The following is a 10,718-nucleotide window of genomic DNA, read 5'->3' as shown; positions in this document are numbered from 1 at the left end:
AATCAAAGAATAAGCAAACAAATGAGAGAAAAGATGCAGAGATGACTGAGAAGCAGGGGATGACTGGAGAAGAGACGACAGGACCAGAGGACAGGAGGGATACAGGGAGAGCGGAGAAGACAGTATAACTGAAGAATGGGAGAAGAGGAGAGACCGCAGAGAAAGGAGAACATAGATGACTGGAGGGGAGGGAATATAGGTGCAACAGAGAGAAGGAGGAAGGGCTGTGGAGGAGAAGACAGGATAAGAGGGGAAAATGTGAGCAGAGAAGGACAAACACCCCCACTGCCCAGCAAAGTGCACTTGTAAGTAAACCACAATTTTAGCCTTGGGCTCAATATCTGGACTTGTCTCTGTGTAGCGATGCATAGAATCCTTGACACTGGTTATGACTGTACTGTATTAGTCCTAAACCTGCCATTATAGTGTAAGGAGAAAAGATTTTTTTTTTATCATTTTTTTTTAAGGTAGAGCGATGTAGCCCCCGGAGAAGTCCCCCCCCCCCCCCAAAAGCCCTGTTTGTTCCCTTCTAGCTACCAGATGAAACTCACAATGCACCCCACGCCACCTAACTTCTCTTCCACATGATGCACCTTATTTACCCTTTGAATCCTGTCCATTATTGAGCGTTTTTCAATCCATTTGATTATAAGTTTATTACACTATATGTACATTAGTCAGCCACATATGCTGTACGGCTTTGTTTTCCGGACAGTCTGGGCTACTCAGATGTGTCATAATTCGATTTGTAAATGCTGACAGTCTTGATATTATCCTTCTTATCAGGAAAAACTACTTGTGCATATAGATATTTCTCAATTTTTAGTTTCATCTAATATAAAAATTGGCAGGCAGAACAAATAGAATCTTATTATCTTATTATCTTTCCCAGAGCAGCCCTCGTCCCTGAACCTCCCGTCCTGCCTTCCCTGCCAGCCCCAGGATCTCTCGTCTCCCCTTCCCTTCGTCTCCGTGTCCTGTGCCTGCCTGTTGGACTGGATCTCCCCGGCTACCGAATCTACCTTCTGTCCCCGACCATTCTTCTTGCCTGGCCCATTGAAAGCCTGTTACCTGCTCGATCTAATAAAGATCGCTCTGTTCCGCATTCCTGGGTCCGCGTTTCCCTGCCGAGGGTGTCCTAACAATTATGTCTCCAGTAATAATTTTCTGCTAATAGCATTAATTCTCTTATTTCGGTATCGGTGTACTGCATGTACATGTTATCACCATCAAAGAAAAAAACGCGTTATGACTTATCAGTCATTATTATTGTTTTTGTCGTTTATTTAATCGTGTAGCAATACTGCCACTTGTCATATTATTAATTGCGTATTTATATAATATTAACCAATGACCAATCTCTGTATCTTACTAGCATCTTTTGCGCATTTGTCTTTGTATCAGCCGTAGCGGTCTGCAGGGGGAATCGCAGAAGCTGGAGTTTCTTAGAGCGCTGCATGGGTTTGGATAAACCATAGGTATTGGTAATATTACTGGACAAAAATATATCGTTATTGGTGTCCACCAAAGTTTCCAGCACTAGCTACAAGAAATGGGATTGAATGCATTTGCTCGTTTTTATTTGTATTTATTAAAAATAAAAAGTTTTTTACATTATATCCGTGCTTTTTAAAGGTTATATCTCAATTTTTCAAAAGTAAACACAAAAAGGATGACACTTAATGCCCCCTCCCTGCCCCCACCCTATTTAGAACGTTAGGCGTTCCATTACGTAAAAATGCAGTACTACGTCATGATGCACCGCTTATAAATAATCTGTTTGATAAGGGAGAAGCAAACACAAACGATTCGTGAGTGCATCGTACGTGTTGTAAGAGCAAGTGAAGCTGAAAGACATTGACAGTGAAGGTAAGGCCTCCCCTTCAAAATGTATACTTCACTTAGATCAAAGGTGTTAAACTAAAAAAAACGCTGGGAGATGCTAAACTACCGACCGCAAAACATGCAGACTGGCGGGTGTCAATTGCACTGGAATGACATTACATGGTTTTAATTTTTCTCTGATATAGGCCGGCCATATAGAGTAATTTGTTTGAGACCCCTGAATTTAAATAATAATTAATTTTTATAACGATGGTGGCCTATATAATGTGCCGATTTGCTTGTGAAGTTGTTCAGCTGGTTGACATGGCATTGATTACTGCTTTTTAAGAAAGTGCATGTAGTCTCACACTGTAGAAGTCCATTGCTCAGTTGTCAGCATGCTCAGCGTGTCGCCTGTGATGTGTCCTGCACAGCAGCAGGCTACATTGCGTTTAATGGACTAATACTTCTTCAACCCATTAAATGATTCCTTTCTCTCTCCCTGCCAGTGATGGCTCCCTCTATCAATCTCTTCACCTTCCTCGTCCTGTCCCTGGTGGGGGGCAGCTCTTCATGGGACTTAGCTTCTCCTTGCGGATCCGGCTCCATCCTGACAAGGCCCTACACGGCCTTGTGTGAGCTGGATGCGGTGTGGGGCTTGGTGGTGGTGGTGGCGGCAGCGGCGGCGGCCCTCGCCTCGCTGATCCTGCTCCTGGTGGTACTGTGTCGCCTGCGGAAGATCACAGAGGCTGAGGAGCGCAGCGGGGTAGCGCCGCTACTCCTGCTGCTCGCAGCCATATTTGGGCTCTGTGGCCTCAGCCTGGGATACATCGCTGAGCACCAAGAGAGCCTCTGCTTCGCCCGGCGTGTCCTGAGGGGGGTGTTGCTTGCTGTCTGCAACACCTGCCTAGTGTTCCAGGGTCTGCGACTGCGCCGGTTGGGACAAGGTGCTCATAGCCCCAGCACAGGTCAACTGATGGGGCTGGCGGTGGCCTTGGCCGTGTTGGATCCGGAGTGGATCCTTCTAGCCACGATGTCCACGTGCCAGCCAGCCTGTGAATACCAGCCGCTGGACTTTGCGCTGGCCACCACTTATGTGCTGGTCCTGCTCCTAGCAGCACTGGTGGGGGCGGCCTGCAGTCTGTGGAGGCAGCAGCCACGGTGGAGGTGCAGGACCACGTGGCTGCTCATCACCTGCCTGGCCTCAGTCCTGCTGTGGGTGGCCTGGATCACCTTCTGCCTGTATGGCAACGCGGCGCTTGGCCTGTCCCCAACATGGGACAACCGGGTACAGGCAGTGGTGCTGCTGGCACAGGCATGGCTGCTCATACTGCTGCACGCTGCTCCTGAGGTCCACGCCACCTTACGGCCCCCATCCCGCATGAGAGAGGCCAGTTTAGAGGAGGGCCTTTCTCACCTGTAGTTTGGAGCAAACCAGGGCTTCATGTTCAGTGACAACAACTCAGGTATGGTACTTTGTTTTCGCTTCTTTGACCTACTCTGTGACTCTGTGTGTACTTGAGAGAGAGCATAGCCCTCGTTCTTTCCTCACATGGAGCCCCTACTGGAAGTCTGTGGAACAGCAGCATATAAACAAGGTCTATGGACCTTTCCCTATAACTCAGATCTCACTTGAGCAGAGCTTAGGTACCATGGCTGCATGTGCCACCCCCCCCTCCCCCCAACAATCCCAATAAAAAATGTGAAGTATGACTACTGCACTGCTGAAGGATGTTTACATGATCAATATCTGTCTCTCTCCTGCAGGTGCCCTCCCCAGCCCCCAGGAAACATTACATTTTAAATAAATTATACATATATATATATATATATCATCATCTCTGGAAGTGGTGTGTTTTTTTAGGGTTAAAAAGTTGAGAAACATTCAATGGTCATCATCATACCATATATCAGTAGCCCAGCCACTGGTCAGTTCCTTCACTCTACTGTTACAGACTTTCATGAAAACATTTTTTAAATGTGGGTGTTTTACCTGTATGATATGCTTGCCTTTTGTACTTTATGAAGGACATAAAATAGAATTAAATTTTTACATTATATTACTCATACAACAGGCGGCATGGAGCTGCAGTGGTTAGCACTGTTGCCTCACACCTCTGGGACCCAGGTTCGAGTCTCCGCCTGGGCCACATGTGTGTGGAGTTTGCATGTTCGCCCCATGTCGTCGTGGGGTTTCCTCCGGGTACTCCGGTTTCCCCCCACAGCCCAGAAACATGCTGAGGCTAATTGGAGTTGCTAAATTGCCCATAGGTGTGCATGTGTAAGAGTGAATGGTGTGTGAGTGTGCCCTGCGATGGGCTGGTCCCACATCCTGGGTTGTTCCTTGCCTCGTGCCCATTGCTTCCGGGATAGGCTCCGGACCCCCCGCGACCCAGTAGGATAAGCGGTTTGGAAAATGGATGGATGGATGGATGGATGGATTACTCATACAAACACACACATCTGTAGGTTCTCAACTCTAGGTTTATATCAAACACATTAAAGCCAAACAAATGCAAAAAGTCTATGTATCGTTTGTCCTTGGGTTTTCCAGTCCAAAACGAAATCAGGAAAACTAAACAACAGCAGCGTTTTTTGGTTTTTCTGTCAGAAGGGGAAAATGCGAAAAGCAGAAAACAAAAAATCAGGCTTCATATTTTATCCTAAAATGTAGAAAATATTACAAAAATACACCATTCTAAGGGTGGGTGTTTCCAGGCTTATGACTGGGACTGTTAATGTTGTAAGATTAAGATAAAGTTCACATTAGGCTGTATCTTACATCTCCGGTATCTGTTAGATCTGAATTTACTCATAGAAAAGAAACAAAAGAAGGTGATTTTACGGTTTTCCCATTTGGTTTTAAAACAGAAAAACAACAAATTTATTTTTGTATGGCGCGTTATCCCAACAATACATTGTCTCAAAGCGCTTTACAGCATCCCCACCCAAAGCCCCCAGTGAGTAAGACATAGGTGACAGTGGCAAGGAAAAACTCTCTAGAAGGAAGAAACCTTGGGAGGGACCAGACTCAAAGGGGGAGCCCAACCTCCAGGGGCCGGCAGGGAGAGTCAAATAGAAGAGATGGATAAGTGCCAAGTCACATTGTCCAAATCATAGGATTTGAGGCACAACCGGGGAGCAGGGAGGTGATGACAAGCCCGTGCCGACTCTCCTTCCAATCGCCAGGCAACCAGATGTAATTAGGCAGCGGGTCATACATGGAAGATGGCACAGGCAGAACGCGAGCTGGATGCAAGGACGTCATGGGTACATGTCACATGTAGCAGGGTGTGCTGAAAATCTTGATAGATTGAGGTCTCCAGGCAGCACACCCCAGGAGGAGCTGGGGAAATAAAATGTGCAATTAGTCAAAGTATAGGGGAGACTATAGCCAGTGCAAACAGTTAGGTGAGTGCAATATGAAGTGCAAAGTGCAAGCTCCGGCAGATATGGCAATGGCAGTCAGGACAGTGGGGGTAGGAGGCTATAACCGCTTAGGGTCGGGACAGGACTATAGAGGCAGTTCGGGTCCTGTAACGCTTGCCTGTGCCCGAAGTGTGGGGATTACTGTGCATTGCAGTGCTATTGGTGTGCCGTGCCCTAATGGGGATGTTGTGTGGTGCGGGATTTACTGTGTGGTAGCGTGGGTTAATAACACACGCTTAAAAAGGGGTGGTGTGCTACGGGGAGAAAGCGGGACCAAACTTTGTGAATCCAGATCCAACCCGATGGGTCGCTGCATGAATTGTACTGAATAAAAGTATCTTTGTAATTGTAGCTGCAGTTTGGTGGTGATCTGTTCTCCTTTCACAGCCTCTGACGCTACTGTATTTTGGGTTCATTACAATATCAGTTCGATGACTCGCATATTCCCTATAATATAGGGTCTATATTTTCTAATTTTAAGTCATTTTTTTATGTTTATAACCTTAGCTCTGTGCAAACCATTTCGTATATATCCAACAACACAGTACAATTATGGTGGATATCTGGTTTATTACAGTAAAACAATGTAGATTTTATGTACACTGAATGTAAAATTAAAGTTAATGAATGCAAAATTATAGAAAACAGCTGTTGTGCTTTCGTTTTACTAAAACACATGTTGGTACAATAAAACCATTAAAATTTTACAAATAAAGCATATGACCATAAGTTTAATTTCTGTAAAAATACAGAAAAGAAATTAACCGGTTTCACTGAAGGGGTTTATCTGTTATTTTACAAACTGTGCGTAAAAATATGTTTATGCAATGTAGTTTTGATAAAACTTTCTGTCATTTAACATAAGAGGAAAAAAATAATTATACTGTAGTCAAATTGGCTGATATAAAATGGTTTAAAACTGTGACAAATTTTGCCTTTTTTTACAGTGTATACTTCTAGTTAGAAGGTACCACACAAGCAGATACGGATTTCTGAAATAGCAAAGATAAAGGTCAATGAATAATATCCCTCATCTCTTTTAAAACAATAGGTAAGATGCTGTTTTGATATCCTGTCTAGGGTTGGAGTGTAACAGTATTCACGGGAAAGGGGAATGGGATAAAGGGACAAACAGCGTGAGGGCAACAAGGGAACACCAGTGGACAAAGGGATATTTTTTGTATTTTCATTTTTTTTCATGTATAATACTGACACTGAACAAATAACCCGGTACAAAAGACTTTGGGAGTGACCACAGCCAAAATAACAAACAAAATCCCCAACTATCAAGTGCGACCCACAGCTAATCTCACCTAAGTGCAAAAGAAAAGGAAACCAAAAGACAAACACTCCACCTCACTCCCTGACCAAATAAACAGAGTCCAACACACACTTGCAAAACAAAATAGCAGTCACTCCCTATGCAGCAATACAATCATACATACATAACTTACACACAAGTCAAAGCAACAAGGGGGCTAGTGAAGACGTAAACCAAAGAAAACCAAGCGGGGAGACAGCAAGCCAAACTGAGGTCGCGGGGGGGACCGGAGCCTGTCCTTGGAACAACAGGCGTAGGCAGGAACCAACCCTGGGCAGGAGTCAACACTCTGCAGGGCGCAAACACTCACAACTCAGATTTGCCAATTAACCTACCCTGCGCACTTTTGGACTGTGGGAGGAAACCGGAGCCCCTGCTGGAAGTCTTTCCCCATTCACCAGATTATATTGCCAGAAGACTGAAAATTAGATATCAAATACTAGAGTGACATAAAAACAAAAAACAAGTTTGCTTGTAATGAGACGCAAAACAGAAGATTATCTCTTTTTATATTTTGAGAAAACATTTTAACATTTATCCAACCGGTCAAATGGTTTAATACTTCATACAGCAGCATTTCTAAACTCATTCCTCAGCCCACCAGACAGCTCCACAATGTTGCTCTGTCCCAGATCCCTGCATGCATGACCCAAACAGTCACCTTTTACTGCTGTGCTGAGAGCTTGGACAGAGCAAAACTGTGGATCTTTGCAGTGGGGTCCAAGGACTGGGTTGAGAAACCCTGGCATAGAGGAGACTGCAGTGAGAGCCAAGAAAAAAAGAGATTAGAGAGGAAGGTAAAATGCTTCCATTAGCATGGCAAATAAGCTGCAAGTACAGACCCTGTGCTTCCATTACAAACAAAAAGCCTGTATGACCCTCCTAAACACACAAGACAGATTAACTTAACCAGGGGAAATAAGCATAAAACTTGACAAAGACTAGACTATGAAAAGGGAAGGTGAACATCATACTTACACAAACTTCTGCTAAAGCAAATGGACAAACCCCTTTTAACTGAATCAAGTTACTTTAAAAAATTAATAATCCAAAAATAAATCAATAAAAATTAAGAAAAACACAATCATGCTTTGAACTAATACTGCAGTCAGTCCTAAATGTTCCCATGACATTCTTTTCGTCACGACGCACACTCGGTACATACTGGTTGAAAACCATTTATAATCCTTCATGTACCAGTCTATGATGGAGCACCCCAACCTGGGCCACCCATCCAACATGGCAGATTTCTGCCCCTTGGCCCCAGAGACTAGCAGACCAACCTCTGGAAACAGGGAACCAGGGGGACATGGGCCGCTGACTGGATGGGCGACTCCAGAATGAGGTGAAGCAGAAGGTAGACTCCACAGCAGAGGACCGAGGAATGTAGACCAAAACCAGGGAACCTGAAGTGGCAAGAACACAAACCAGGACAGACATATAAAACCAAAGCAAAGGCATCAGTGGCACAGCCCACCAGCTTGTGAAAGATGGCTACCTGGCATCATGAATCCCTTAATCAAAAACCTTTGTGATGGCAACTTTGCCACCCAGGACTGATCCCTTCTAAAGACCTCAAGTTTCAATGCAAGGTTTCTGAAATGTTTTGAAACATCAGTCCATGTGACTGCTGTGGTATTGTTCCAGGCAGGGAAAACAACTTAGGAGAAAATTTCCGTGCATGTTGGGTGTTTGTGGTACTGTTGGGCTGAGGGGGTAATTGAGTGACTATTAACCTTTGAGATCCAATTATATTATTTAAACAGGTTAGTAGTTAGACAGTGTGATTTAGATGAGGATAAGGATGTTTTATTGTCATTACAAAACGTGTTCTACATGAAGGGAACAAAATGAGGCACTCAGATCCGGTGTATTAGCAATAATAAAATAGAAATAAAATCGAAAGAACAATACAATGAATAATATGGTAAAAATTAAAGTAAAATAGAATAAAGACATTAAGATAAATTCCATTAGACCCTCTGGGCCAGGCGCTCTGCCACTCTGCATTGTTTTCTTTGCATGTACAACTTTGTACTCTGTCACGATCGGTCGCGGAGGTAAGCGGCGATCGTGCGGGAAAACGGGTAAGCAAGATGCAGGCAGGCGGAATACGGGGATTAACGAGGGTTTAATCGATACACAGGGAGCAGGAGACATGTAACGCCAACTAACATCAGGAAACATCAATGACAGACAAGGAAAACTGGGGAGACCAGGACTTAAATGCACAAGACTGATTGAAAGCAAACGGACACAGCTGGGTACGATCCGGGAAACACACGTGGGTAAGCAGGGGGCGTGGCACACAGGAGGAGCCGACGAGCAGGGCATGACAGTACTCCATAATTTTAATATTTTATCACGAAGGCAGAAGAGCAATATGAACTGTATCATGCTTTAAGTAAATTGTCTCATCCTTTATTTGACTAAAGTATATTTAACTTCTACAGAACTTTGCAGGCTCATCTAGGATGGAGAATTTCTGCTGCTGAGCGCATTAGAAGAAATTCTCAGAGGGAGATACGAGTCCTAGGTGCCTGCTGGGTACATATTCAAGACAGAGTTAGGACCGACTCCAATAATTCTGCAGTCTCCCAGATTAGAGGAAAAAATTGTATCTTACTGAAAATTTAATTTATGGAATTTTACCTTAGACTTGGTCAGCAGCCATGTGGATAAAATTCAGAACTACAGACGGTCTGTGGGTTGGGGGGGACAGGCAGGTTGGCCGGTGGGGGCACACTGAATGCTCCTAGGGGTGTGGTGGGTGTGCTTATATGATTTACAGGAGCTGAGGCTAACAAAGGCACTAAACTGCACAAACAGCCTCCTGTACGAAGTTTTACATGAAAAGGGGCCATGGGCTTGTTGGCGCTATGTTTCTTAGCAGACTGACTAATACAGCCAACTGGACCATCTACCTCTTCTAAAAAAATCCATGCAGAGTTTCCTGCCTGTTTCTGACAGCTTTCACTGTTATTCTTTTGCTCGAGTCCTTTGCACTTTTCCAGGTTTTAGTATCTTGACCTTTACAATCTGGAGGATTGCTACCCTCCAACTAGCTGTTTTGGGTCAAAATGGCCCCATCTGTGTTAATTTGCATCATTAATTACAGCATAAATCAATACATTCCAGATGAATTTTAAGGTAATTTCAAGAAAAGCCTGTAATATCATTTTCGACCACCATGTGACACCACAAGCCATTGGAAAACCACTAAGCTGTCAATAAGAGATTTGGCAGAACTGAAAATATGACGTTAAATATATCACAGTGCAATAGTTTTAAAAATAAATCAATGACTTTGCACGACTATTTTATGTGTTTTGTCAAATAAAAAACCTGAAGTATTTGAACTTGAACTGATACTGAGCAAAATATTACCTCTTACTTATATGAAGGTTCACATTATCTATGATGTAGAATAAAAGACACAAGTAAACAATCCATTTCTTTGTTTTAAAGAAACAGATTAGCTAAGAAAACCAATTGCCACCCTGTGGAATCAATGTGCATCACCTGTCTGTTTGTGGCCACTGCCCCGTGCACAATCTGCCACTGAAGATCCACCGTGTGCTTCTCAATGGGGGGCTTGTACAGGGACCTCCAACATCCCCGCGGGGAAGATCCAGGCCTCAACAAACCTGACCACCTAGAATCCGCCAGTCCACTCAGTGCCCGAAAATGCAGCACTTTAACACAAGCCTGGTACAGACCTTTCTTACACAAATCTCTAAGAGCCACCTGCTGAAGAGACACGAAAGAGAGCAGCAAACCACCTCCTCCCAATGACCCTCTACAGCAGGAGGGAAAAATGGGAACTACTGCCTCCTCCCAACTCAAGCACATTCTTAGTTGCCTCTGGTAGCATGCAGACAATGTCCTCCAAAGCTCTCTGAAGAAGTCTGGGGGAGGGGAAACATTTCCGCATGTAGGGGGCCAGTGGCATTTAATTATTTACAGAAAATTCCATAAAGTCAATGTAGGAACCTGAGGTCAGTTTAACACAGGTCACTGTCCCTGGTGCTGAAACCTTTACTTGATGGGCTGGTCCTGAACGAATACAATGGCTGGCCAGCGTGCCTCACTATGTGTTTCCACTGACTGACACCTTCACATGTAATGTGATTGTTAACAATGA

General features: G+C 44.2%; 1 protein-coding gene across 1 annotated transcript; it reads left to right on the top strand.

Annotated features, from left to right (window-relative positions):
- Window positions 1–1,456: 1,456 nt before the first annotated feature.
- On the top strand, window positions 1,457–3,645 carry LOC125722774 (G-protein coupled receptor family C group 5 member B-like). The gene is made up of 4 exons (XM_048998976.1): window positions 1,457–1,478; window positions 1,789–1,869; window positions 2,334–3,290; window positions 3,592–3,645. Exon 3 carries the CDS (start codon window positions 2,336–2,338, stop codon window positions 3,245–3,247), a length of 912 nt encoding a protein of 303 aa, XP_048854933.1. The 5' UTR covers window positions 1,457–1,478; window positions 1,789–1,869; window positions 2,334–2,335; the 3' UTR covers window positions 3,248–3,290; window positions 3,592–3,645.
- Window positions 3,646–10,718: the final 7,073 nt, after the last annotated feature.

This window comes from Brienomyrus brachyistius, unplaced genomic scaffold (assembly GCF_023856365.1).
Source record: "Brienomyrus brachyistius isolate T26 unplaced genomic scaffold, BBRACH_0.4 scaffold42, whole genome shotgun sequence".
In the NCBI taxonomy this organism is placed as follows: Eukaryota; Metazoa; Chordata; class Actinopteri; order Osteoglossiformes; family Mormyridae; genus Brienomyrus; species Brienomyrus brachyistius.
Note: the sequence above shows the minus strand (reverse complement) of the source record. Positions and strands in the feature narration are given on the sequence as shown.